Raw genomic sequence first — 27,464 nt, 5'->3', positions numbered from 1 at the left:
AGCCCAGCCCGGTAGTTCCGCTCGGGGCCGGAAGCAGCGCTGGGCCACGGAAGCGTCGCGGGGCTGGTGGGACGCGAGTGCCGGTACCGGGCTCGGGCAGCTGAGGCGGGGCTGGGCTGGGGTGAGCGGCAGCGGCCGGGCAGGGCCCGGTGCGACAGGGACGGGGACCGGGACGGGGACGGGGCCGCGGGGGCAGCGGGAGCGGAGGGGCCCGGGGTAACCGGCGGTGTTGGGTTAACCGGGGGTGTCTGGCCATGGGTAGGGCCGAGGTGACAGAGCTGGGGGTGCTCAGCTGGAGAGGAGAAGACTCCAGGGAGACCCCAGAGCCCTTTCCAGTGCCTAAGGGGTCCAAAACAGCTGGAGAAGGACTTGGGACAAGGGCCTCAAGCAGCTGGACACAGGGAATGGACACAGGGAATGGACACAGGGAATGGCTCCCAGTGCCAGAGGGCAGGGCTGGATGGGATATTGGGAATTGGGAATTGTTCCCTGGCAGGGTGGGCAGGCCCTGGCACAGGGTGCCCAGAGCAGCTGGGGCTGCCCCTGGATCCCTGGCAGTGCCCAAGGCCAGGCTGGACACTGGGGCTGGGAGCAGCCTGGGATAATCCCTGCCCGTGGTGAGGGGTGGAATGGGATGAGCTTTAAGGTCCCTTCCAACATAAACCATGGATTCCATGAATCCATGCTGCAGCATGCCCTGTGCCAGCTGTGCTGAGCTGGCTGCCTCATCCTCTGCAGTGTCACATCACCCTGGATGTCTCCATGGATGTGCTCATCAGTGGGAATTGCAGGGCAGGGAACACTTCTGGCACTGGGAAAATAAATTTCCCTGGGAAAATCAGTTTCCCTGGTTCATCGTGTTTGGCTCTTCCACTGCACCTGAAATCACAGGGCATGACAGATTAATCGTGGGCATGTGGTTTACACCAAAGTTCTTTGTGGGGGGAAAAGTTTCTGAGTGATCAGGAATTATTCCCTGTTGAGGTTATCCCATACTCAGGTTTATTCTCTTCTCTAGCTTCTCTAGGCTTCTGTCTCTTCCAGGATGTTTTTGACTTGGACTGGAGACTTTGGTGCCTTCCAGGCTTGAAATGAGACACTTGGCATGTTTTTCTGTGTTACAAACACACATTTCTATGTGCAACCTTCAGAATGACTTTAAAATTTTTTAGACCAAATTAAATATATGATGAAACTGAACTAATAGCCAGCTTGCCTTATTCTGCTAAAAAGTTTTGGTGATTTCTTTTTTTTTTTCCCCCCCCAAAGAAATTGTTCATCATAAAGTAATAGTTGCTTCTATTTTAGTCATTTTAGTCATTTTAGTCATCATTTTAGTTTTTAAACTCTTCTGAAAAGATGGAATTATTTTTTGTTTTCTAAACTGCGGGTGTTGCTGTTGCTCTGCTGTATTATTTTAATTGAGCTCTAAAATGTTAGATTACAGAATTTTTGCCTAAATCCATAGGTGACAAATTTATGAAATGAAAAATATTATTTTTTCACTTGCTGTCTAAACCATGACCCCACTCCTGAGTCAGAGTTGTTCAGCGTTAGAGACACTGCTCTTGTTTTAATTGGTTTCCAGCCCAGGTAATGTGACTGCAATTAAACATGCATCTAAGGAGATGTGTGACTTTCTTAAAACAAACATAACTTTTTAGGGGTGCTACCATTTTGCAGAACTCATAACCCCCTAAAGAATTCAAAAGCTCTTTTATCCTGCAACTTTCTTTTTTCTAAGTCTGAACTTTTTTAACAGTGCCCATAACATTCTTTCTCTTGAGTTACTCCAATATTTGCCTTATAGTTAATTTCAGAACGTTAATTGAAACATTTCTGAGCCCACAAATGCTGCTGAAGATGAAGCTGTGGTTTTGTGAGCACATGGGAATTGGCAGGAGTGGGTGGGGAAGGCTTTTGTAGGCTCAGCCTGGCTGAGTGCTGTGAGATTCTACACACAGGCACCAAAAATGCTCTTTTAAAGCACAGGCAGGGCTGTGTTTGGGCTGTTCCTGCAGTTTGTGCTGTCAGGAGAGACACTGTAAGTGTTGAAAGAGGCTGCAAAGGCCAGAGTTGAGCACAGCTCTTCAGCAACTCCATTTAAATATCTAATTTCCATATTAAACAGTGTCCCCAAATGTGTTTTGTTGTCCTGGAAGATATCTGTAAGGATCAGAGATGAAAGTTTAGCACCACATTCCAGATTTCCTCTGATACGTGTCCAGGTCCCCCCAGAATTTGGCATTTGGTGGGGTATAAATTGCTGGGTATAAATGTGTTCCCAGCCAGTGTGAATGTGTTACAGCAGGGCTGCAGCCTCTTTTGTTCTGCTCTTGCCTGACCTTGTGAAGTGCATCCTGTGCTGCTTTTGTTTGCTGGGGACAGGAAGAAGCCACCAGGATGCCAGCACTGCCTCTGGACGAGCTCCAGCTGACAGAAAGGGATCCCCAGACAGGGAAGCTGAGAACTCTGCCAGCTCTGGTGAGCTCTGGTGTTCCTGAGAGCCAAACAGACCTTCAATAAATCATTGTCTTACACTGGGGCTTGTCTGGGATGGGTGACAGGAGTGGCTGGAGCTGTGTTGGGCGGTTTGGGTGGAGATCAGGGCAAGGTTCTTCCCCCAGAGGGTGCTGGCACTGCCCAGGCTGCCCAGGGAATGGGCACGGCCCCGAGGCTGCCAGAGCTCCAGGAGCCTTTGGGCAGGGTGGGGTTGTTGGGGGTCTGGGCAGGGACAGGGTCTGGGATTATCCCTGTGGGTCCCTTCCAGCTCAGGAGATTCTGTGATTCTGTGAAATTTGTTCAGCCTGTTTGTTAAATTATTTTTTTAATGTGTTCACATAGTTGAGATTTCATTTGCCCACCATGAGAAAAACCCAAAACATGAGACCCAAATTTGCTGTGTTCAACATCTGGAGTAAACTGTGTTTACAGCACAACTACCTCTCTTGAGTCTGTAACCTCTGCTGCAGTGCAGGGATGCTCTGGGAGTTTCTGCAAGCTCTGCCTCAGGTTTAGCTCTGAGCTGTGGCACTGGGATTCATCCCTTGTGCCTTCAGCTTGATGAAACCAGACAATTCAACCCACAGAAACCATATTTTCCCAGAAATAAGGTCTGGAGAGAGCCTTTTGGGTGTGTTGCAGGAGTGGGACTGTCAGTGCTGCTCACTCCTGAGGAGCTTTACCCTGAGCACACCTGGGATGAGGCAGAGCCCAAACCTGCTACTCACTGAATTCTCCTTTTAGGGTGGGTGTATTTGGGCAAAGCCCGTTCAGTAACCTTTGGGAAAGGTAGCAAAGTGTTTGTGCCTTTGATGGTTGTGTCAGTTTGAGTTCATGGAGTATTGTGCAAGAACCAGTTCAGAGGAAAAAGAGTTCAAAGGCATGCCAGGAAGCTCCTGCTCTTTGTTTTGATGGTGTGGGAGGATTGCTTTGTCAGGCTTTGGTTAAGAGAAAGCAAGGAGCAACAACTGCCAAATTATCAAGGTCTGAAAATGTTGCTCATAAAGAAGGATACAAACCCACTGCCTTGAAAGGGTAGAAAATGAGAAGTTACCAGGGGAGGGAATGTTCCTGTCATCAGGACTGTAGTGACAAGACAAGGAGTAATTGGTTCAAACTGAAATTTAGATTAGATATTGGGAAGGAAATGTTCCCTGTGAAGGTGGGGAGGTTCTGGCACAGGTGCCCAGAGCAGCTGTGGCTGCCCCTGGATCCCTGGCAGTGCCCAAGGCCAGGCTGGAATAACCTGGGATAGTGGAAGGTGCCCCTGCTCATGACAGGGATGGAACTGGATGAGTTTTAAGGTCTCTTCCCACACAAACCATTCCGTGATTTGATAATGTTAAGTTGTATTAAAAAGTAGCTTTATGTTTCCTGGAATTCAGTGAGCAGATGGTGACATTGCTGTCACTTGGTCTGGAGTTCTAATACCGAGGTTCTAATACAGAGTTCTAATACAGTGGTTGTAATACAGAGCTCTAATACAGTGGTTGTAATACAGAGCTCTAATACAGTGGTTCTAATACAGAGTCTCTAATACAGAGCTCTAATACAGTGGTTGTAATACAGAGCTCTAATACAGTGGTTGTAATGCAGAGCTCTAATACAGTGTTTTTTTGGCTTTCTGCAGCACCCAGAAATTAAAGCAGATCGGTCGTTCGTGCTGTACAAGCCCCCTCCTGCCATCAGAGACCCTGCTCTGGTGGAGGAATTCCTGGAACGAGCAAAATTCATTGCAGATGACCTGAACTGGCTTCTGGCTCTGCCTCATGACAAATTCTGGTGCCAGGTAATCATTGCTTTTTATCTGGAGATACAACATAAACATCCAGGTGCTTGTAAAAGCCATGAGCCTTACATCATTTTCATAAAGATTTGTTTATGCTTATTGTGTCATGCAGGAAACATTTAATTTCCATTTCTGCACCTTAGAATGCAAAGAAAGTATTTCCCTAAGGATTTTCCATTGGGGATTTTAAGAGTTGGCTTGTGGATGGATATAGGAGTCCTTTTTGTGGGCCTGGGTGTTTTTGATTGCTTTAAATTTAACTGGGCTGCTCAGCAGCATGACCTATGAAGGTGTGACATTCCCTCCTTCCATTTTCCTGCCTTTCCTTGTGCCAGGTGATATTTGATGAGAGCCTGCAGAAGTGTTTGGATTCCTACCTGCGCTCTGCCCCTCGCAAGTTCGACGTGCTGTGGGATTGCCACCCCGAGGTGCAGGAGCTGCAGAAATGCCTCCATCGCAGTGTCTTCCTCACCTTCCTCAGGATGTCCACCCACAAGGAGTCCAAGGTGAATGTTCCCATGCCTTGCAGGTGCTCCAGGCTGTGTGACTTAGGAAAAAAGAGAGAAATGAGTAATTTTCCTTCTGGCACGACATTCCTCTCGCTGATGATTTTATCAGCTGGGTTCTCAGAGTGGAGGTGATAACACTCAGAGCTGAAGTATCCAAACTATGCAGTGATTCCTTGGTTGATTGCCTGCATCTCCTTCCTGAGTAATAGCAGGTTATCCATGTGCAGTGGTTGGATATGTCATGGGAAGAGGAGAAAGAGCACGTTGGCCTTTGTGTGGCCACGTGGAACAGGCTCTTCAGGCCACCAGTTCCTGAGCGTTCACTCCATTAGGGCCATAAAATTCCTTCTACTACTTATGTCTCCATGAACTTGCCCCAAATTTTGGACATAGAGTGAAATCTCTCTAAATTACAGTTATCTTGGCATCATCAAGCATTCAGCCTGGAGAGGAGAAGGCTGCAGAGACACCTCACAGCCCTTTCCAGTGCCCAAAGGGGCTTCAGAAGATCTGGAGAGGGACAAGGGATGGAGGGACAGGACACAGGGAATAGCTCCCAGTGCCAGAAGGCAGGAATGGATGGGATACTGGGAATTGGGAATTGTTCCCTGGCAGGGTGGGCAGGCCCTGGCACAGGGTGCCCAGAGCAGCTGTGGCTGCCCCTGGATCCCTGGCAGTGCCCAAGGCCAGGCTGGACACTGGGGCTGGGAGCAGCCTGGGACAGTGGGAGGTGTCCCTGCCATGGCAGGGGGGGCACTCCCTTCCCACCCAAACCATTCTGAGATTCTATAATTAAAGACATCCTCATCACTAATTGTGTGAGTGCAGCTCCCATCTGGAGCTATGGGATTTTCACCTTTGGGCAGGGTGAGTGAGGCCCCTTGTGCTGCAGCAATCACTGATCTCCTCACTGGTTCATCGTGTGTCAGGGCTGTGTTGATTCTCTTGCTCATCACAGTGCTGACATTCAGGATTTTTGAGGGAAAGGCCTGGGAGTGGAGGAGTGGGACAGGAGCAGGATGAAGGAATGCTGGAGCCTGCAGCTGGCACCACTTCAGCAGAAGTACCTGACACCTCTGTGCTGTCTTTCATTGCAGGATCTGATTAAACCTCACCACTCCAGAGGCAGGCGAGCATTTGAAACCATTTTCTAGTTGAGTGATCTGCAGGGGATGAATAGTCCATTGTCATGCAGGAGTCAGCAGGAGTTCTGGAAAGGGAACCTGGCCAGCACTGAGCCCCATCCCTCTGCTTCAGCAGGGACAATGTGCCCTGCCTTTCACTGGGATTGAAAACATTTGCTGTCACAGGCAAACCAGGCTTCTGAAAATCCAAAATCACATTTCAGCTACCTGTTTCTCAGTGTCAGACAATGGGATTTTTCTCACCCAGAATTTTGTAAGAAGTGCCTTCAGTGTGATGAGGTTTTGGCACAGTGTTCAGCAGTCAGCATGTAGAGCTGCAGCTCTGGGGTTTCTCCCTGCCTGTCCCTGATTCTGTGGTCTCTGGTGCTGGGTTCTGCTCTCCAGGGTGCAAGAATCTCAGGCTATCCCTGTGCCTGGTTACTCATTCCTGCTCCTGAGCTGTTCTGGTGTCAGGCTGGGAACTGGGGACCTGCAGGAAGATTTTTTGTAAAACTTTTAGGTAGATTAGATTAATTCAGCTGCTGTTCAATGGGGTGCCTGGTGTGGCAGGACAGGAATGTGGGAATAGATGGCTCCACAGAAGCTGTTTCAAGCAGAATTGCTGCCTTCTATGAAATAAGTTCCTTAATATACCTTTGAGAGATGTTTTTACAGGTGCCATTATAATGCTGGAGTTACTGCAGAGCAAGATATGGATTATCCTTTAAATTCCTTTTTTTTTTTTTTTCCCTGTCTTTGTAGGATCATTTTATCACTCCTTCTGTCTTTGGAAAAATTATTTACAATAACTTCCTGTTTGATATCCCCAAGATTCTGGATCTCTGTGTCCTTTTTGGGAAAGGAAATGGGCTCCTGCTCCAGAAGATGATTGGTCAGTAAAAGCCAAGGAACAACTTGCTACATTTAGGTTTTTGCTTTTGTGACAAGTGACTTACTGGGGTTTATACCAGTGGAACTGCTCTGAAAATTAGTTGTTCAGTAGCACCTAAGATCTGTCATTTCTAGATCAGGTTGTGCTTTTCTTTTCCAATGTGCACTCTGCTTGTTCCAAGGAAAGCTTCATGTCCTGCTTTGCTGCCCTGAGCTAGGCTCATGTTGTTAGACAAACCTAGGCTCAGTTGTTTCCTGTGCCAATTGAATGTGGCCTCAGCCCTTGTAGGAGGAATGTGGGGCTCTGTAAAACCCTGGCAGAGATGGCAAAGGGTGAGGAGGGTTGGGAGATGGGCACAGTCCAGCTGTGAGTCTGCTGTTCCCAGAGCTGGCAGCCAAGTGAAACATTTGGTGTGAGGTAATCACTGCTGTGGGAAGTGGGAGAACCTGAAACTTCGGTGCAGGCATTGATGCATCCAGAGCTTCCAAACCACAAACACTTCAGAGCCTTGCTCAAGCTGTGCTTATCCCTGGCTTTCTGTGCCTGTACACATGGCCCTGGTGGTGAGTGCACAGGGAGGAACATCCAGCCATGGGCGCTGAGGAGTGAAGATGGAGCACGTTGATTTAGCTGCTCTCTTTATCTTGATCTTTAACATCACCTGAGTGGAAGAATATCTACCCTTGGATTAAGCCAGCTCTTCCTGAATTCTAACCCACTTTGCCTGCAGCTCATGGGATGAAGGTTTTCCATTTCTTTGGTAGTTATTTTTGTCTCATTTCCAACTTCACTCACATGAGAAGTGTTAGTTAAATCATGTGGTGTAGACAGATTTCCAGCCCGAAAATCTTAGATAAACCTTTGCATTTTTAATCTTTTTATCCTTTTTCAGTAGCTTCTACTCTAAATTCCTCTGTTGTGCCTCAGAGATGGAAAGCAGGCATGGCAAGACAGATGCTTCCCTTTCAGATGGGAAGCTCAGATTATCTGGGTCTTAAAATATTCCAAAAGAGACCTAAGTAATGAAAGCTCCTTTGAATTATGCTCTGGAGTGCATAATGCTGCATGCAGGTGACCAAAGATTTGCTCACCTGATTATTTCACTATGTTGGGACAGTAATGGCATGAGCAGTTCTGGTGTGTAATTCATAACTTCAGAAACTTGAGGTTCTTAGGGTATAACTTTATCTGAAACTTGTCTCATAGCTCTGTCCTTGCTGGAGAACTCCTAATTGCCATAATCTGAACAGTAATTCCCAGGAAAGTAGGAGCCTTGGTGCTTGCTTGGTGAGGATTTATGGTGTGGCATTACTCAGTGGAGTATTTTGTAAAGATAATGGAGTCCTAGTAAAATAATAGCAGGTGTTACTAAAGCCTCATTACCTTTAAGAAATATTCGGCAGCACATCTCCTGGTGTGTGCTGAGCTGTTATCAGTAATTAAAAGTCAACTCCAGTTGTCAAATAAAGGATCTGGGGTTGTTCAGTGATAGTATTTGCATTATTCATTGATTCAGCCCCTGGAGCGTGAATCATCTGACATCTCATTTGCTCTGCTCTGCTGAGCATGTTCCCATTGCTGGATCTCCAGGGGCATTGGAGAGCTGATGGAGCAGCTTTTTGGGAGCAGGGCCTGTGCATGAGCTGAGGAGTCAGGGTGGGCTGTGTCCCTCATGGTCACTAGGTGTGTCTGGGGTGTCAGCAATAACACAAGTACCATTTTCTGATGCTAATTTGCTCATTGGCATCAATGTCTGAACTGATGGAAATGCTCTCCTTTCCCTTTTCAGGAAACATCTTCACTCAGCAGCCCAGTTACTTCAGTGACCTCGATGAAACTCTGCCCACTATCCTCCAGGTACTGCTTTCCTGCTGGGATTCATCTGGAAATGTGGCATAGCTTGGAGAGTGGGAAGGGAACATTGTGGGTGGGCACAATGTGTTTCATGAGGAATATCCTGAGTTGGAAAAGACCCAAGAATCATCAAGCCCTGCACAGATATCCCAACAATCCCACTCATTGTCCAAACACTCCTTAAACTCTGACCACCATCTGGGGGAAGAATTTTCCCTAATATCCAGCCTAAGCCTCCCCTGACTTTGCTGTTTCTCCCTTTCCCTAGTTTGTTAGTGTCTGTCAGGGAGGTTTTGAACTTTATCTAAAATTATTACTTGATGACACTTCCCTCCCACCATCCTTCAGCTTCTGCCTTCTCTGCTGTGTCCCACTGCTGGCTCCTGCCTGTTAACACTGCCCTGTTCTCCTCATTTAGGTGTTCAACAATATTTTGCACAAGTGTGGTTTGCAGTGTGAAGGGGCCTCTGCTGAGCCCCAGAAACTGGAAGAGAAAGTCAGTGTGACTGCAGGGAACATGCCCCTCCAGGTAGGAGTGAGCTCTGTGTACTCTGAGCAGGCCACAGAGGATCATTCTGTTCCCCAAAGCTCCCACAGCTCGTGGTTCTGTGCCATTGTTGCACTCTTTGTCCTGGGACATGGTGATAAAACCTTTCCACCATGAGCTGATTCCTTTCAACCATATCCTTTGGAACATGGATAGTTTTTAACCTGGCAACTTTTTTACTTAACCAGCTTATAAATATGCAACAATATCTGACAGAGGTCTCCACCTAACCCTGGAGGTCATGAGAGTTGATTTTTTTTTTCCTTCAGAAATGTGTGTTTTAACACAGTGTCATTTAACTGCAGATAATTAAGAGGAGTTTATGTGCTGGGGGCTGTACAAAGATGGTGAATGTGGTCCTCTGGAAAACCTTAGTCTTTCAGTTTGTGTGTGGGACCAAACTATCAGTTCAAAGTATGATTTATTGATAAGTGATAGTTTGAAACTGTCATTTAGTGTGTCACTCAGTTTGTTTCAGCTGCCTTGGAAATGCAGCTTGCACTGCATCAGACTGCAGAAAACATCCCTTTGGTTCCCGTATTTCCCATGTTCCCTTTGATTCCCATGTTTCCCATGTTCCTTTTGATTCCCATGTTTCCCATTTCCTTTTGATTCCCATGTTTTCCATGTTCCCTTTGATTCCCATGTTCCCTTTGGTTCCCACATTTCCCATGTTCCCTTTGGTTCCCATGTTTCCCATGTTCCCTTTGATTCCCATGTTCCCTTTGGTTCCCATGTTTCCCATGTTCCCTTTGGTTCCCATGTTTCCCATGTTCCCTTTGGTTCCCATGTTTCCCATGTTCCCTTTGGTTCCCATATTCGCTTTGGTTCCCATATTTCCCATTTTCCTTTTGGTTCCCATGTTTCCCATGTTCCTTTTGGTTCCCATGTTCCCTTTGGTTCCCACGTTTCCCATTTCCCTTTGGTTCCCATGTTCCCTTTGATTCCCATGTTTCCCGTGTTCCCTTTGATTCCCACATTTCCCATGTTCCCTTTGGTTCCCACGTTTCCCATGTTCCTTTTGGTTCCCTTTGATTCCCATGTTCCCCATGTTCCCTTTGATTCCCATGTTTCCCATGTTCCCTTTGATTCCCTTTGGTTCCCACATTTCCAATGTTCCCTTTGATTCCCTTTGGTTCCCATGTTCCCTTTGATTCCCTTTGGTTCCCATGTTCCCTTTGATTCCCATGTTCCCCATGTTCCCTTTGATTCCCATGGTTCCCATGTTCCCTTTGATTCCCATGTTTCCCATGTTCTCTTTGGTTCCCATGTTTCCCATGTTCCCTTGGATTCCCATGTTTCCCATGTTCCTTTTGGTTCCCTTTGGTTCCCATGTTTCCCATGTTCCCTTTGATTCCCATGTTTCCCATGTTCCCTTTGGTTCCCATGTTTCTGCTGTGCAATGCTTCATGAAAAGAAACATTGGGGAAGAATGCATGGGGAAGAATTCCATATGTGGAGGGTGTATTGAGGGCAAAGCCACCTTCCAGAACAGAACCCCATGAGGGTTCTTATAATCTCCCAGGATGTTTAATGAAAGCAGACAATTGGGATTGCATTATAGATATTTAAACAAATATAAGGAGTTCTAGGAGTAATGTTGTCTCTGCCCCCAGGCCCTCTAATAGGTTTATGGGGTTGATACAGACTCTGTGCAGTCAGGAATAGGCCTGTCCCCAATATTCTGTGTCCCTGCTGGGAAATCTTGCCTGGCCCTTCCCTCAGTAACTGCTCTTTCCCTCCCAGGAGCTGAAGGACATTGTGCTGTATTTATGTGACACCTGCACAACTCTCTGGGCCTTTCTTGATGTCTTTCCCTTGGCTTGCCAGACCTTCCAAAAACATGAATTTTGTTACAGGTATGTCTTGGAGTGCAGACAGAGTTTGTCCTGGCCATGTAAAAATACTGAATGTGCCACTGTGTCCTGTCCCATTGTTAGATGAGGAGACAGATTTGATGCAGAGGCTGCTGGGGTCTCTCTGGCAGGAATGCAGCATAATAAATACATGGAGATAGAGATGTGTGGATTTTCTGTTCTATGTCTGTTGTTATTTAGGAGTGATCCTAGAGCCAGGCATCCATGACCATTTCCAGTCAGATGAACAGTACTGGGTGTGCTCTGGGAAGGGTGGAGAGGGACCAGTTATGGACAAAAGGAACTTCTGCTGTAGGACCCAAAGCAAGGGAAGCAGAAAGTATTTCAGAGAAGTAGTTCTTCAAGGTCTGAAAACAAATGCCTTTGATGTTATGCCCAAGTTTCTTGCTAGAGAATATCAGTGAGGCTTGGCAAAAGCTGAGTGGCTGGGAGAGAGTGACAAGGGAACAGCCTCAAGCTGTGCCAGGGGAGGTTCAGCTTGGGTGTTAGGGAACATTTCTTCATGGAAGGGGATGTCCAGCCCTGGCACAGCTGCCCAGGGCAGTGGAGTCCCCATCCCTGGAGGGATTTATCAGCTGGATGTGGCGCTTGGGGACACGGTCTGTGGTGCCTTGGCAGTGCTGGGGAATGGTTGGACTCAGTGCTCTCAGGGGGCTTTTCCAACATGAAGGTTTCTGTGATTCTGAGAGTGTTGGGTCTTTTCAGGCTGCAGATCTGTGTTGGGGGTTTTTCTGGGTCGAGCAGATGGTTCTGATCAGCACCGGGATGCTTCTCAAATGCTTTTCTTTCTTACCCCTTCAAAGACCTCCCTGTGATTTCTTTAGAGTGCTGCTCTTTTTTCTGTGCTGTGTTTGCTTGTGTTCTGGGGCAGAAATACCAAAATGAGGTGATGCTCATGGGTGCTGCTGGTGAGGAGGGTTTAATGAAATCAGCCATTTGTTCTGCCTTTTAGCAAATGACTTTTGCAACCTCAGCTGACAGGTACAGGTTTGTTCCCCTCTGTACAGATTGGCTTCATTTTATGAACTGGCAATTCCTGAGCTGGAATCTGCAATCAAGAAGAGGCATTATGAAGATAACAGGTGAGAATTCCTGCAAAGGTTTCCTTTGGATCTTCAGTGAGACTTCCCTGGGCTTAGTTAAGAATTCACTTCATGCTGCTTTACCCATCCCTGAGGGGCCTGACTTTTTTTCTGCTGCTTCAAAGGGCTCTGAAGAGATGACTTCTGTAATAGCAAATTTTCCTGGGCACTGGGGTGACGAATCATTTTTAGTGCTGTGTAAGAAGGAATTTGATGGGAGGTGCATGTAAATTGTTACAAAGTGTGAGAACATGAATGATATCTCTGTGTAGCTCAGTCTCAGTGTGAGGCACAGGCTGTGCTGGTACAGCAGGGGTCTTGTGTGGGGAGCTGCCAGGACAATTGGGATTGAAAAGCTTTATATAAGGCATGGATTTTCCTTAATGACCATGAAATGTGTCTAATATCTAGTCTTTGCAGCAAGGAGATGATCATCCTAATGAAATTCTTCTTCTAGAGGATTAACTCTGGCATAAAGGTGTGTTACAGATTCTGGTGCTGACACCAACAGTGTCTTTTGCTCTCTCTGAAGTGTTTTTGCTGATTTGTGGAGGAGGATTTCACACTCCAGAAAGAAGATGATAGAGGTTTTTCACATCCTAGTAAACCAAGTCTGTCTGCAGCCCATCCTAGAGAGCAGGTATTGGCACTTGGCTCTGTGCTACTCACCAATTACTTGGTTGTTGTGTGGGAGAAATTGCTTCTCATTTACAAATTTACTGGAGAAAATGAACAGAAACTGCTATTTGTGTTGGGATTGTAGCCAAAGGCTTGGCTAAGGTCAGATTCTTTTGTCCTGTGTATCAGAATATTCCAGATGGAGCTGTTTGGTCCAGAATCTCTGTGCTGAGCTGGATCCAATGAGCTTTCTGACCCCAGTGTGTGGCTTGTGCAAAGTTTGGTCATGTGTAACACCTTGAGACCTGATTGTGACCTTCCAGGACCTGGAGGTCCAACAATACAGATGGAGAGAGGATGTTTACAGGGGCTTGGAGTGACAGGATGAGGGGGAATGGCTTCCCTCTGCCAGAGGACAGGGTTAGATGGGATATTGGAAGGAATTGTTCCTTGTGAGGGTGGAGAGGCCCTGGCACAGGGTGCCCAGAGCAGCTGGGCATCCCTGGAAGCATCCAAGGCAAGGTTGGATGGGTTTGGAGCACCCTGTGCTAGTGGAAGGTGTCCCTGCCCATGGCAGGGGGTGGCTTTAAGGTCCCTTCCCACCCAAAGGTGCCTTGGAACAAGGTTTGGAGCCTCAGCAGCACCCAGGGTTTGGGCACTGAGGCTGCAGTGTGAGTTTGCTTGGCAGGTGTTCTTGCTCAGGTGAGCACAAACTTTCTAGAAAATTCACTGGTGTAATCCCAAGACATCATAAAGGCACAATTACAAAAGCTGTGCACACCATTTTCTGCTCACTGCAAGTCTGAGGCATCAAACTATTTATAAAGTCTGTCTGAAAACTTGTAATTCTAGGTGTGATACAGCTTGAGATCAAAGTGCTGAAATGTTTGCTGAAGCCTTAAAAACCACTTGCTTCTGTTTGGCTCTTTGCTCCTATGAAAGCCAAATGTGGCCTGAAATCTCTCTTCCAATGGGGCTTTCCCTTGGTGTGTAAATGTGAGTGGTGGGTTTGGCAGACTTGCCTCTGAGTGTTCACTGTGCTGTTTTCCTGCAGCTGTGAGAATATTCAGCCATTTATTGAGGAATTTCTGCAGATCTTCACCTCAGTGCTTCAGGAGAGGAGGTGAGTCTGTCTGGCTGGCAGGAGGCCTGAGGGGGCTCAGCTCCTTCCTCTGCCATTCTTCACAGCAGAATTGCCTGAGGCAGCATTACAAGGCATTTGGGAGTCAGAAATCTTGTAAGTAGCTGGCAGAAGTGCAGTGAGAGGATTTCAGCCTGCAGCACAGACCCTGGCACTGAGAAATGCAATTCTTCACTCCCCTTAATCCAACCTCACAAAGAAGAGAAGAGCAATTTAGCCATTAGCTGCCTTTACAAGTTAGGCTGTTATTACTGATCTGTGCTTTCCAGCTGGGCTGACCAGACCAGAAAACTATTAAACATGAATGCTGGAGATGCAAAGGAAGTGGCAGAACTGGGAATTCCATCTTGTCCTCCTGCCCATGCTGGCATTCTGAGCACATTCACATGGTAGAGCAGATTTTCCCTGTAATGCAGCCCTGGGTTCCAGCCCTCACACCTGAGGAGTGTTGCTGTGGTGTAGTGGGACCAAAATCAGGCATGGCTGGAATCCAGCATTGGGTGAGAAGTTCTCTGTTCCTACCTGAGCACTGAGGCAGTCAGAGAGGCACAGTAGTGGTAATTGGTTGAGCTCCACTGATTAAACTTGCTCCTGTGTTTTCAGATTTCTCCGTGACTACGATGAGCTGTTCCCTGTTGAGGATGATGTGAGTCTGCTCCAGCAGGCATCGTCTGCACTGTATCCTTGGGCTTTGCACCCCTGGCTGCTCTTGGATTCCTTCACACCAGTGATATTTCTGCCTCTGGTTAAGCTACATGACTGGCAAGGAGTACTGGAAAGTTTTCCCTTAACAGAAAAAAAAGGATAGGGGGGAGTTGTTGCCTAGAGAAGCTGAGGCTGCCCCATCCCTGCAAGTGTCTAAAGCTTGGAGCAACCTGATGTAATGGAAGCTGTCCTTGCCCATGGCAGGGGGTGGGACAAGATGAGCTTTAAGGTCTCTTCCCACCCAAACCATTCCATGGTTTTGTGAGTGTTGATGCAGGCACAAATTTGGACATGGCTGACAATCCCGTAGTTACTTCAGGGTGATCCCTGAATATGTGCATCCAGAAATGTCCTTAATGCTGTGCTCCTAGAGATGAAACCAGGACAGCCTACATCCTCCAAGCAGTGGAAAGTGCCTGGGAAGGAATAGACAGGAGAAAAGGACTCTCAGAAAAAGCTGTTAAAGCTCCAGCAGCATCCAATGGAGCTTCAGCCATAGTGGAGAGCAGCCCTGAGGACAGGGAGGATCTGGGGGCTGCGTGTGCCCTGGAGGATGAGGTGGGTACAGCTCTGTGTGGGACTGGGCTCTGCTCTCCCTGGCCTTCCTCTGTCTGTGAGGACAGCTTGGTTTGCTCAGCTTTGGGGACAACATGAGATGTGGTGTAATTTCTGACCTTTGCTGGATCTCCATGCAGCCTTGGGAAATGAGACATGAAGCTACACCTGAATCCTGAGTTATCTCTGAGCAAATTGCTTCCAGCTCTCATGGCTTGGGTTTTCCCTTGCTGGAGATTATTCAAATACTCTGTTTCATCCCTGCAGCTCATGTGCATATTTTTGAAATGCAGAGCTTGCCTGTTATTTGAGGAAGGGATTCTCCAGGGTGTCCTTGCTGACTCAGGGACTGGCAAAAGGAGCCGTGTGCCCAAATCTGTGCTGGAAACCTCGTGTAGTTTAAACAGCTGGTTTCTCTTTTGGCTCCAGTCTTGGACTTCTGTGTGTAAACCCTGAGAGCCCAGAGTGCTGCTTGCCCTGTGTTTCTGTGCCCACTGCCTGCCCTCAGCTGTGTCCCTGCCCAGTGCCACCAGGTGTGTTTGGTGTCCCCAGTGTGCCGGCGCTGCGGCCGCGCCCGTCGCCGCCGTGTCCGGCGTGGAGCTGGACTCCCTGATCTCCCAAGTGAAGGATCTGCTGCCAGATCTTGGAGAAGGATTCATCCTGGCCTGCCTGGAGGAGTATGGATACGACACAGAGCAGGTGATCAACAACATCCTGGAGGAGAAGTTGGTGCCGTACCTGGATAAGATGGACCGAAGGATGCAAAGGTGTGGGACAAGCTCTGGTTGTTTCTGTCTCACTTAATTGCTCTCACTGAAGGCTCAACACTTGTGGAGCTCTAAGAATTTGCATATTTGGGATAGAGAACAGAAGTGAAGGCTTCTCATTGTCACCTGTCACCAGTTTTCTGCCCTCCTTGTGTCCCTGCAGAGCAGTGGGACCTTTGCTGCTCAGTGTTAGAGTAGAGCAGTGCAGGGCTGTGTTTTGTGACAGGAGACAAAACCACTTATACATGAAATGCTAGACTAAACTAGACTAGAATAGGATAGAATAGAACAGAATAGAATGCTGGGCAATAGAATATATTGCCTCCAAAAGTTATTTTGCTGCAGCATTTGTTGTCACAGCTGTGAAAATCCCAGCTGTCCTACAGGAAAGGGCATCTTCAGAGGACCCAATTCAGCTGGAATTCACCCCACAGGGTCAAATATGGTTATTTAACAGGCTGCTGCTTTGTGAGTGAAGATAGAACAATTCAGATCCATTTTTATGTTCCCTCTGACAAACTTGCCAGGCTTGTCCTGCTTTCCTGGATCGGGCAGGGGATGGAGGGTTTATAGCTGGTGGCAGGATTGAGCTGTTGGAGTTTGTCTGCAGCTGCGAGTGTGTGTTTGTGCTGCACCAGCAGTTCCTGACAGAGCATCAAGATGTGAATGTGCTGTTTGTTCACATTTCATGGAGTTATGGGCAGACTGTCTCACTGTTGCATTAAAGGAAAGCATCTTTATCGGAAAAATGATGTAAAAAAATCTGAGTTTTGCAACAATCTTTGTGTTCCCACCATCAGATCTGCTGACTTTGGCACAAGTGGTGCAGGACAGGCTTTAGGAAGGATTGCTTTTTCTGCAAAGCCAGCAGTTCCACAAGATAGAGCTGCATTTTTTTTCTTCCTGCCTTTTGCATCTTGAAACAAAGCTGCTGGTTCGATAGGAAATGTCGAATTGTGACCCCTGCTGATTTATAGGGGAGCACAGCAGCATTTGCAGCTGCCCAGCTGAGCTGTCTGCACCACCAAAATGAATGTCAAAAGTACAGTCTTTTCACTTACAAGTTGAACAAACATAAACCTGGAACCCTGGGAAAGATTTAACAAGGGAGATAAATATCTTGAAATCAGCAGCAACAAATTATTGGAATTTTTTCCAGCCTGTAATTCATCACACTTAGTGTTTGTCTTCACTGAGTCACTGTGTTGAGACCAGGCAGTCTGTTGAATATTCTGTTGTCCTGCATGGTTTGATAGACTCTGAAATGAACAGAAGAATTTTCTCTTGTCTTTCTGTGGGTTACTTTAGTTTCCCCTCAAATCCAAGCTTTGGGAAGGGAAGGGGTTGTGCCCTGTGACTCAGCCAACACCTCTGGTGTGCTCAGGATCTTTTGGTCAGGATATTTTGGGATTGATAAAGGATAAAGCAAGGGCTTAGGGAAGGGAGAGGATTTCTCTTCCTCACTTCACTTTTGTTTTATTCTCTCTGTTTGTTTTTTAACAGGCAACTGAAGCCAGACCCTACCCCTCTGGTCAGCTCTCGCTGTAACATTTTCCAGAATGATGAGTTTGATGTTTTCAGCAGGGATGCAGTGGATGTGTCTCGGATCCAGAAAGGCAAGAGGTGAGTGTTGGCACCCAGTCATTAGCTCTGCCTGTCAGGAGGAACAAACACCTGGGATCCTGCACATTTATCTCTCCTGAAAAGCTCCTGCAGGAATGTTTTGGCAGGGGGAAAGGCTTATCAAAAATGCTTCCCACCTGTTTGTCTGGGAAAGTGAAGTGAAATATTATGAGAGGGTTGGTTTCACTTAGTGTTTTTCCTAATTGGCTTTCCTGTGTCTGCTGCTGGAGATTGCTCTGCCAAGCTCATTTGTAATGTCAGGCTCTTCCTCCTTGGGCTTAATATTAAACTTGCACTGAACAACAAACCTTGAAAAGACCCATCCCTGAGCCTGGGATTGTGACTCAGAGCTGAGAATAACTAATGATTTGATCCAGAGCCAAGGGAAGATTCAATATCCATCTACTTCAACATCTGATAACATTCAGTGCCTTAGACTGCTTGCGTGTCCCTGCTGCTGTAAAGCTTCCTGCAGAAGGGCACCTGGACTTGTGGAGTAGTTTGGGTTGGGAGGGACCTTTAAAGGTCATTTAGTCAATCTGCCTGCAATGAGCAGGGATCCCCCTGCCATGAACAGAGATTTCTGCAAACCCCCACTAGTTTTCACTTTGCTTTCTGCCTAGCTGGGTGTGTGGTGCTGGCTCCCACTGATGTCAGCTCTATGGTGTGGTTCCCTTGTTCCAGATTCTTTTAAAACATATCACAGGATCATGGAGTGGTTTGGGTTGGAAGGAACCTTAAGGCTCATCTCGTTCCACCCCCTGCCATGGGCAGGGACACCTTGCACTGGACTTTAAACACTTCCTCTAACCATCCATGGGTGATCTTAATTGGGATCTATTTACACAGCAGATAACTAAAAGTCTGGCTGGAGTTGGAGCCACTGACCTGAGAGCACCCAGTCAAGGTTTTGGTAGCAAAGTTGCATCAAACTCTAGGAAAAAACCACTTTTGTTCCCAAGTCCAGTGGCCCTGCTCCTCAGAGCAGTGCCACAGTGCTGATCCTGTCTTGGCTGAGCAAGAAAGGAATTTCCTTTCTCTCTGGCCAAGGCCATGACTTTTGTTGTTTCCATAGCTGAGAATTCAAAGGCAGAACCTTTCTCCTCCTGGTGGTGCCTTGCTCTGTGAGACAGGTGCATTGCACAGGTGTGCTGGGTAATCCCTCATTCCCAGAGCCCTGCACAGCTGTGCTGGGTTATCCCTCATTCCCAAAGCCTTGCACAGCTGTGCTGGGTTATCCCTGATGCCCAAAGCCCTGCACAGGTGTGCTGGGTTATCCCTGATGCCCAGAGCCTTGCACAGGTGTGCTGGGTTATCCCTCATTCCCAGAGCCTTTGTCCCTGTTTCCCAAAGCCCTGCAGCAGCAGCTGGTCAAGGCCAGAGAGCACTGGGTTCAGCACAGAGCATGCAGTGGCTGGAATATCCAGAGCTCCCTCTGCAGATCACTTGGAGAGCTTTGGAGGCTGTAAATCATCCCTGAGCTGGGCTCTGGGATCTGCTCCCATGGCACTGCCCCCCAGGGGCACCAGCACTCTTGGAGAAGTTCTCCTCTCTCCTGCTGTAGTTATGTGACCCCTTAGGATTATCCTCTTCCTGCTGTCATTTGCCTCCCTTCATTTCAGAACATTTGGGAAGAATCTGCAGGACTCCAGACATTAATTGTGGTTTGAGTAGCTTATTAACCTGGAGATCAGCAGTGCCCAAAGATGACCATATCCAACTGAATCCAAGGAAAAGCTGCAGTACCTTGTCTCCAGGATTTAATATTCAGCACTGATGGTTCACCCCAGTTTTGGGGTAACAGGGCTCTCCAAGCTTAGTCTGAGATCTGCTTTGGATTTGAATTCTATCAAATATTTAATTTTTTTTCTCCTTCTAAGTACCTTTTGCTCACCAAATTCTCTTGTGTTCGGGGTGCTGTTGCTAAGCCTGGTGTCACCATAGCACTAAAGAGCCAGAGCAGGTTGTCCTGGCCACTCTCAGCATCAGCAGTTTGGGGCAGAGACTGTCCTTGAGAAAGACAAATCCAGCCAGGACGTGGAGGGAATCAAACACAAGGAAATGAATGTGCCAGCATAGACTCTGCTGATCCTGAGAAGTGATGGCACTTGTCTGTGCCTGTCCAGCCCTGGCTGCCAGCTGAATCTGTCTCCTGGAGCCACAGCATGTCCTGAGCTCCATGAGGAGCTATCCCACTGTTTTTTCCTGGGATTGGTGCCCAGACCATTTCATGCAGCTCCTGTCCAGTCACCAGACCAGCTGGACAGGAAGCAATTAGCAGGTGCAGGGTTCAGGCTCAGCTGAATTCCCACAGGAGCTGTTATCCCAGGGATCCCGGGCTGGGTGAGCTCAGCACGTGCTTGGGAGGGCATTGTGCCACCAGTGCAGGCAGTGAGTCATGGCACACAGGGAACACCTCCAGCTGCAAACTTCCTTTGTTTTGAGATTCCAAATGAAAATCCAGGCTGCTGGATCACATCCCCTCAGTCTGTCCCTTCCTGAGTCACTGCCACTGCCTTGGACAGGTCCTTTCTCTGTTAAATCCGCTGTTGGGATTATATCCTGGGCTGCAAGTTCTCCTGGGAATGCTGGCCAGTGGAATCCCTTGTTGCTTTGCTGTAAATATGTTCTTAGCTGGTCTGAAAAATGGCACTTGAGAGATTATGCTTGTGCAGCTTGAGACAGCAGCTGCTTTTTAAACACTCTGTTTCTTGGTCTTCCCTTCTATAAAATGACTGTAATTTACTTGCCTTCTAAATTTAAAGAACAAGCCCTTGCAGTGCTCTGAGAGGTTGAATCACAGTCACTCTCTACTGTTTTGTTCTTTGCCTTGGGAATTGTATTTATTCTCATTCTCACCTGGTTATTTTTTGGATCTCCCTGTCTACATTTGTCCTTTTCCCCTCACATTTGTGCTCCCTCCATGCACCTTGGCCAAGTTTCACCTGCAATGGGATTGCATTTGGCCTCCTGTGAGAGCTTCCTCTCTGTCTGAAGTGCTGGTGGTGGTCTCCAATTCCTGCTCTTTCTGAGTGGCCAAACAGCCCTGGGACAAATGACTCACCCTGGATCACTCCATCCAGCCCTGGGCTCAGCACAGGAAGGAGCTGGAGCTGCTGGAGTGACACCAGAGGAAGCTCCAGGATGAGCAGAGGGATGGAGCAGCTCTGCTGTGAGGAAAATTAGGATTGTTCAGCCTGAAGTGAAAGCTCTGAGCTGACCTAATTGTGGCCTTCCAGGACCTGAAGGGGCTGACAAGAAAGATGGAAGAGAGACTGTTTACAAGGGCTTGGAGTGACAGGAAAAGGGGGAATGGCTTCCCACTGCCAGAGGGCAGGGATGGAGGGAATATTGGGCAGGAATTGTTCCCTGGGAGGGTGGAGAGACCCTGGCACAGGGTGCCCAAAGAATCTGTGGCTGCCCCTGGATCCCTCGGTGTCCAAGGCCAGTCTGGACAGGGCTCAGAGCATCCTGAGCTAGTGGAAGGTGTGAGGACAGAATAAAATAAGCTTTAAGATCCCTTCCTGCCCAAACCATCCCACGATCCCATAAAGCAGCAGGCCAGTAGGTGGGGGGTAAGGAGAGCCTGTGGCACTGGGGACGAGGCTTGCACTGCTTCACACCCCACTGACTAACAGGACAAAAAGCAGCTTCAGGGGCAGGTTTTAACCCTTTTCCTCCCGCTGCCGGGCAGGAGGGAGAAGGACACGACGCGGAGCCTGGTGAATGACAAGCGGCTGGTGGCGGAGCAGAGGCAGCGCTACAGCCAGTACAGCGTGGTGCTGGAGGAGCTGCCCCTGCCGCCCGCAGCCGCCCTGGGCTACGGGGACTACGAGGACGAGTACGACGACACCTACGATGGGAACCAAGTGGGCGCTAACGACGCTGACTCGGATGACGAGCTCATCGCCAGGAGGTGAATGCTGAGGGGAGGGGGAAGGAGGGAGGCACGGAATTGTCTGGCTCCCACAAACCTGGGAAACGCTGTTTGGGCTCTGTTCCTCCACGAGGGATTCAAACCAGCCCTTTCTCTGTTTGCGCTGTGATGTGCAAGGAGGGAGGTTTGGATCTCCTTTCTCCTGTGGATGGGGAGTGTTCTATTGTCATTACATTGCAAAGGTTCCGTATTGATAGAGTTTCGTACCTCCTCGATGTTGTTTTTAGGTAGCCCCTCTAGGCACTGACTCTTCCTTGTCCTCACAGCAGCCAACTGACTCCAGCTCCCAACAATCCACTCTTTTATAACACTCTTCTTACTGGCTACAGCTGCCTGTTAACATCAGGCCTGCTCCTAATCCTTAATAATTGGCTCAGCTGCAACTCTTTAGGGGGTAAGATGACTTTCTGTACTACCTGTATTTACTTATGTTCTATCCCCCTACGGCAGGCTATTCCTTGAACAGAAAGTGATGGCACTCTTGAGGCAAAGAACCTCATTGGAAAGTGGCTGTACATAAATACAAACCAAATTCCTAGTCAGACCATTCCTAAACTTCAGGAATGTGTTGCAAATGAACACAGAGTGTGCCCAGGATGTTCTCCAGCTTCCACTGGGCCATTGCCTCAATTAGTCAGCAAATCCAAGAGGGGAATTTGCCGTGTGTGGAAATTTGTACTCAGCAGTGCCTCTCCTTGGAGAAACTTCCCTGCAGCAGGGAAAAATGGCTTGGAAAATCAGTGGAGCTGGGCAACCTAAAATGGCTGATTAACAAAGGAAAACCTCATAATTTGGGGAATTTTACAACCAGACTTTCCCCCTCTTGAGTGCTGACAGCTGGAATTGAGTCCCTGATGAACTGCACAGCACTCTGCACCATGACTGTTTTGGGAAACAAAGGGTTAATGGGGATAGAGGCTGGAGAATATTTATTTTAGAAAGTGTGCGGTTTAAAAGCTGCTTTAACATTTCTGAAAGTGGCCTTTTGAATTCTGATGTATTATGAAGATGTCACCATCCCTAACCTCAAACCAAATGGAAGCTTTGAGGCTCTTTGTCCCTTTTTCCCCTCTCCTAAAGTGTTGAGAAGCTTCAATTTAAATCCTTTTTGTGTTTTGCCTGTAAGAATGTGGCACCCAGGTGTTTTTCCCTCTTTCAGGTCTCAGTGACCCTAGAAACAATTAGTGGATGTCACTGCTGAAAACTGGATCTGTTGGTTTGACATAACAAAGGCTTTTCTGGTTCTGCATTTATTTCTTTGGCAGTGGAATGGTGGGTCTGAATTCCAATGGAATTCAAACACAGACACATATTTATGTTAAAGAAGAATTATAGGCATGTGTAAATTCTTCCTCCACCCCCAAGCCCTTTGCTCTGCATGTCCAGAGTGACTCATAAAGCCTGATGAATTTCTCCAGGGTTTTCCCCCTGTAGAAAATTGGGGCACAGCATTGGAACTGGGGCTCCCTGGGTAGCCCTGAGCAGTCAGAGGGTTTGGAGCACAGCACTGCCTGAGCAGGAAGGGTTCTGTCCAAATTTGTCTGCTACAGCAGATGCTCCCTGTCTGCTGTAGCAAAGGATACTCCTTCATATTGTGGCTATGTCTGGATACCCATTTCCCAAAGGAAGCTGTTGTTTCTGTGGAGAAATTCCTTGTGAGGTTTCAGGGTTGGGGTTTTATTTAACTATTATTATTTTCAGTGACAATTTCATAGTGAACATTCCCCAGTGGAGACTGTGTGTTTGCTAATTGCCCATAGGAATGTGGTATTAACTCCTGGGTCTCCTTTTTTTTTGTTCAGGAAAATGAAGTCCATGAAATCTGTAGAGTCTCATCTTTTTGAAGACATAATGCAAACCACAAAGGATGTGCTGTTCAGAGAAATGTTTGTGGCTGTGCTGTTTTCTTTTCTAACTATTTGTGTCTTATTTCCCAGGCCATTCACAATTCCTCAGGTCTTGAGACCTAAAGGACATGAAGAAGGACAGGAGACAGAGGAAGAAGATGAAGAGGAGGAGGAGGAAGCTGAAAAGGAAAGAACAAAGGTGACATTTAGCTGGAGTTGCATTCAAATTTGCCGTATTTCTTCCCTGCTTCACCTGCAGGTGATGTGGAGCAGATTTCCTGTTTCAGAGAGGGAATCTTTGAGCAGCAGCAGGGACTGAGCTGCTGTTCAGTGGCTGCTGGGCTGTGATGTGTCCCCAAGGAGAGCTCTCCACAGCTTCCTGCCCTGACTGTGCTGGAGCACTGACACTTCCTCCATGGGGAGCTTTAATCTGCTTTACCCAGCGACAGACAGAGCCAGCAGAGCACTCTGAGGGTCACTGGCACTCTGTTTCCATGGATGTGCTGGGAGCAGCCATGGGCTGGGAAGGTTTTCAGGCACGTTTTGTGCCAGGTGTTGTGTTTAGAGTCCCTGACACCAATCCCACTGGTCCAGAGGTAATGAACCAGGAGTTGACTCTGTTCCAAACAGAATCCTCTCCTCTCCAGGCTGCTGCATGGTGCTGATGTGTCTCCTGACCCGTTCCCTTGGTGCTGATGGGTCTCCTGACCCGTTCCCTTGGTGCTGATGTGATTCCTGACCCGTTCCCTTGGTGCTGATGGGTTTCCTGACCCATTCCCCTGGTGCTGATGTGTCTCCTGCCCTGTTCCCTTGGTGCTGATGGGTCTCCTGACCTGTTCCCTTGGTGCTGATGTGTCTCCTGCCCTGTTCCCTTGGTGCTGATGGGTCTCCTGACCTGTTCCCTTGGTGCTGATGGGTCTCCTGACCTGTTCCCTTGCCTCCTTCAGGACCACTTTGTGCAGGACCCCGCAGTCCTGCGGGAGAGGGCCGAGGCCAGGCGCCAGGCGTTCCTCGCCAGGAAGGGGTAAGCAAGGCTGTCCCTCTGCCTCTGCAGCTCTTCTGCTGCTGACTGGGGTTGTTGGGGGTGTTGCTGCTCCTTGGCATTCCTGTGTCAGGGTCCTGCCACAGTGGGGTGAATTCCTCACCCACCCTTTACTTCACTGCTGGTTGTTTTATCCCTTTGAATAGGGGTAGGCATGGCATGGAATCATGGAGTGGTTTGGGTGGGAAGGGACCTTAAGACCATCTTGCTCCACACCCTGCTATGGGCAGGGACACCTTCCACTGTCCCAGGCTGCTCCAAGCCCTGTCCAGCCTGGCCTTGGGCACTGCCAGGGATCCACCCTGTGCCAGGGCCTGCCCACCCTGCCAGGGAACAATTCCTTCTAATAGCCAATCTAAATCTCCCCTTTTCAAGCATAAAGCCATTCCCCCTTGTCCTGTCACTCCAACTAGCAGAACCCTGTGGAAGACAGGCTCTCGGAGAGCACAACTCCCAGAGCTCCAACAGCTCCCACAGGGATTTTGGGACAGTTTCATAGCTGGTTTCAGCTGATGGGCTCAGTGTGTGGAAGGACACAGTGGTGGTGTGGCTGATGCTGCTCCTGGGCTGCCGTAGAGCCCTGAGCTGAACCCCTCACACCTCAGTGTTTGTGGGGATGTGGGATTTCACCCCAGGAGTGCAGTGTGCCTGTTGTGATGTCCTTGCTCTGTGTCCCCCAGGCACAAGCACGACGGCTCTGCCGTTGTTGGCACCGCCAAGGGCCACGGGCAGAGCCGGGAGACGCTGCAGGAGCGGAGGAAGAAGGAAGCCAACAAAAGCACCCGAGCCAACCACAACCGGCGGGCCATGGCCGACAGGAAGCGCAGCAAGGGCATGATCCCGTCCTGAGCAGCTCCGGGGCGGGGCTGCACCGTGCCGGGCCCTGCCCAGGAGGAGGCTCCCGTTCGTTCCTGGCATTCCCTTGCTCGGGGGATGGATGTTGTGTGCAATACCCGGCAGCTGGGCTCACACGGAGCTGCATTCCCTGTGGGAGTGCAATTCCTGCCCTCTGTGTGTGCCCGTGGCTGCAGCCAATACACGGGACAGGCTGCAGCAGCCATTCCTGCCCTTTTGTACTATTTATAATTCAGAGTTTTATTTTCATACTGGAGTGGGCAGCTCCGAGAGCACGGTTTCCATGGAAATGCCTTATCCTGAACTTGAGTTATAGATTGTCCCAGCTTGGAAGGGACCCACAGGAATCATCCAGCCCCACTCCTGTCCCTGCCCAGACCCCCAACAACCCCACCTGTCCATCCCTGGCAGTGCTGCCCAAAGGCCCCTGGAGCTCTGGCAGCCTCGGGGCCGTGCCCATTCCCTGGGCAGCCTGGGCAGTGCCAGCACCCTCTGGGGGAAGAACCTTGCCCTGATCTGCACCTGAACCTCCCAGCACAGCTCTGAGCTGGCAGAGAAAGGCTCAGGCTGTTCCCACTGCCAGCAGACCCACAGGGGTCCAGGTGAGTCAGACCTTATGGATTTCTGTCCCTCAAGTGAGGCCTGTGAAAACAGGTGGTGCAAATAAAAGATGTAGATGTCTTAGCTGGCTTTTTAAGACCCTTACACAGTATTGATGAGCTTCCTGGTATCCAAACAGGCTTTGCTTGGTTAATTTGCTGGTTAATGTGCCCTGAGTGGCCTCTCCCCACCACGCTGTATTTTGTTGCACTGCAGTAGTGCCTGTGGCTGTCACCCCACAGTGGGGAAATCAGCAGTGGGTTGAGCTCCAGGGTGGTGAAGTGCTAGTAAAGTGGTAGTAAGGTCCACACCTTGGTGCCTGGTGTTGTGCAGAGGGCAGGAGTGTGACTGGGGCTGTGTGCAGAGCAGCAGAAATGCAGCAGAACAGCCACTGCCATGAAATGAGGGGAAGCCCTGAATGCTCCAAGGAGAATTTCATTGCCTATCAGTGGTGCCCAAACCTCCCAATGCCAGGCATGGAAAAAGGAATAGATTTTCCAGAATCCCCAAATGCTGTATCCAGGATAATCCCCTGCTGGGCTAATGCTGCTCTCCTGCAGCTCCTGCTCTGCACCGATGGCTTCAGCTCCTCCCTGCTGCCCACTGCAGTGCTGTCCCCTCATCCTGTATTCAGCTTTGGTTCAGCTGCTCTGAGCCTGCAACTCTCTCTGAGCTGCTCAGCGTGGTGTGGAGCAGCAGCAGAGCTCAGGGAGCTGGCACTCACTCAGATGGGGCTGTCCTAGGAAGGTTTAAACCTTTCTCTCAACCATCTCCATAAAGCACAGCTGGGACTGGGACAGCTGCAGTTGGGTTTGGCTCCAAAAACAAGAACAAGTGTTTAAGTGCTCGTTGTGTTCTCAGAGTAAACATTTTACCCCCCTGGTGCTCGTTTGCAAACCCAACAAAGCTGCTGTGGGCACCGATTGTGAGCACTGCCTCTGGGCTGGAATTGCTCCTGACTAGTGAAAATGGACTGAGGAGGGGGAGCTGGGGCTGCTGGACTGGGAAAGTGGGACCAGGAGGAGTCACTCAGCCACATCTCCCTGCAGCCACCTGAGAGCTCAGGAATTAACTGAGTCATTACCCCAGGAAGTGCCCAAATCCCCTTCCCACGTGGAAAGAAGTGTTTGACAGGGCCAGGCAGGGCTGGGCTCTCCAGGGAGAAGGGAATGACTGCACAGGGAGGAGGAACTGGACAATCTTTAGGGTCCCTTCCCATCCAAACCATTCCATGACTCCTGAGCCAGCCCCTGGGGGAGCTGAGTGATCCCTCTGCCTTCCCTTGGGTCACTGGGGATGGAGGCAGCTGTGACACAAACCTGGCATCACTTCTGCTCCTGCAGCCACGGGAGGAGCCAGGTGGTGCAGGGATCATCAGGGAAGGATCCACAGCACCTCTGCAAGCTGCAGCTGAGCCCCTCTCAGCACACTCCTGCTAGGGCAGGGCTGCAGCAGCACCTGCAGCTCTGAAAGGCCCCAGGGCAGGAATTCCACCAGAGCTGAGCTACAAAAGGTGCTGTGAGTGATTCTGAGCCCCTTTTCTGTGCACAGACCAGGAGAAGCAGACAAGGGTTGTCATGAACCTCATCTAAATGCTT

The 27,464-nt window shown here is 48.9% G+C and overlaps 1 protein-coding gene across 1 annotated transcript; it reads left to right on the top strand.

The window, feature by feature from the left end:
* The first annotated feature begins 50 nt into the window (after positions 1 to 50).
* On the top strand, positions 51 to 25,950 carry ASCC2 (activating signal cointegrator 1 complex subunit 2). The gene is made up of 19 exons (XM_059485003.1): positions 51 to 83; positions 2,389 to 2,484; positions 4,133 to 4,291; positions 4,627 to 4,797; positions 6,687 to 6,816; positions 8,606 to 8,673; positions 9,089 to 9,199; positions 10,964 to 11,076; positions 12,102 to 12,176; positions 12,709 to 12,816; positions 13,849 to 13,917; positions 14,539 to 14,613; positions 15,012 to 15,198; positions 15,748 to 15,962; positions 17,466 to 17,585; positions 21,280 to 21,501; positions 23,460 to 23,568; positions 24,317 to 24,393; positions 25,092 to 25,950. The coding sequence occupies exons 2-19, from the start codon at positions 2,404 to 2,406 to the stop codon at positions 25,258 to 25,260; spliced, it is 2,259 nt and encodes a 752-aa protein (XP_059340986.1). The 5' UTR covers positions 51 to 83; positions 2,389 to 2,403; the 3' UTR covers positions 25,261 to 25,950.
* The last annotated feature ends 1,514 nt before the right edge of the window (positions 25,951 to 27,464 follow it).

The sequence above is a fragment of the Ammospiza nelsoni genome, chromosome 18, assembly GCF_027579445.1.
Source record: "Ammospiza nelsoni isolate bAmmNel1 chromosome 18, bAmmNel1.pri, whole genome shotgun sequence".
Lineage (NCBI taxonomy): Eukaryota > Metazoa > Chordata > Aves > Passeriformes > Passerellidae > Ammospiza > Ammospiza nelsoni.
The sequence above is the reverse complement of the archived record's forward strand: the minus strand, read 5'-3'. Positions and strand labels throughout refer to the sequence as shown.

Bases quoted from the DNA above. Each gene is read 5' to 3' on its own strand.
- ASCC2 (XM_059485003.1), top strand. From the start codon at position 2,404: ATGCCAGCACTGCCTCTGGACGAGCTCCAGCTGACAGAAAGGGATCCC. The intron at 4,292-4,626 runs GTAATCATTGCT...TCCTTGTGCCAG, and splicing joins ATGACAAATTCTGGTGCCAG to GTGATATTTGATGAGAGCCT. The intron at 8,674-9,088 runs GTACTGCTTTCC...CTCCTCATTTAG, and splicing joins CTCTGCCCACTATCCTCCAG to GTGTTCAACAATATTTTGCA.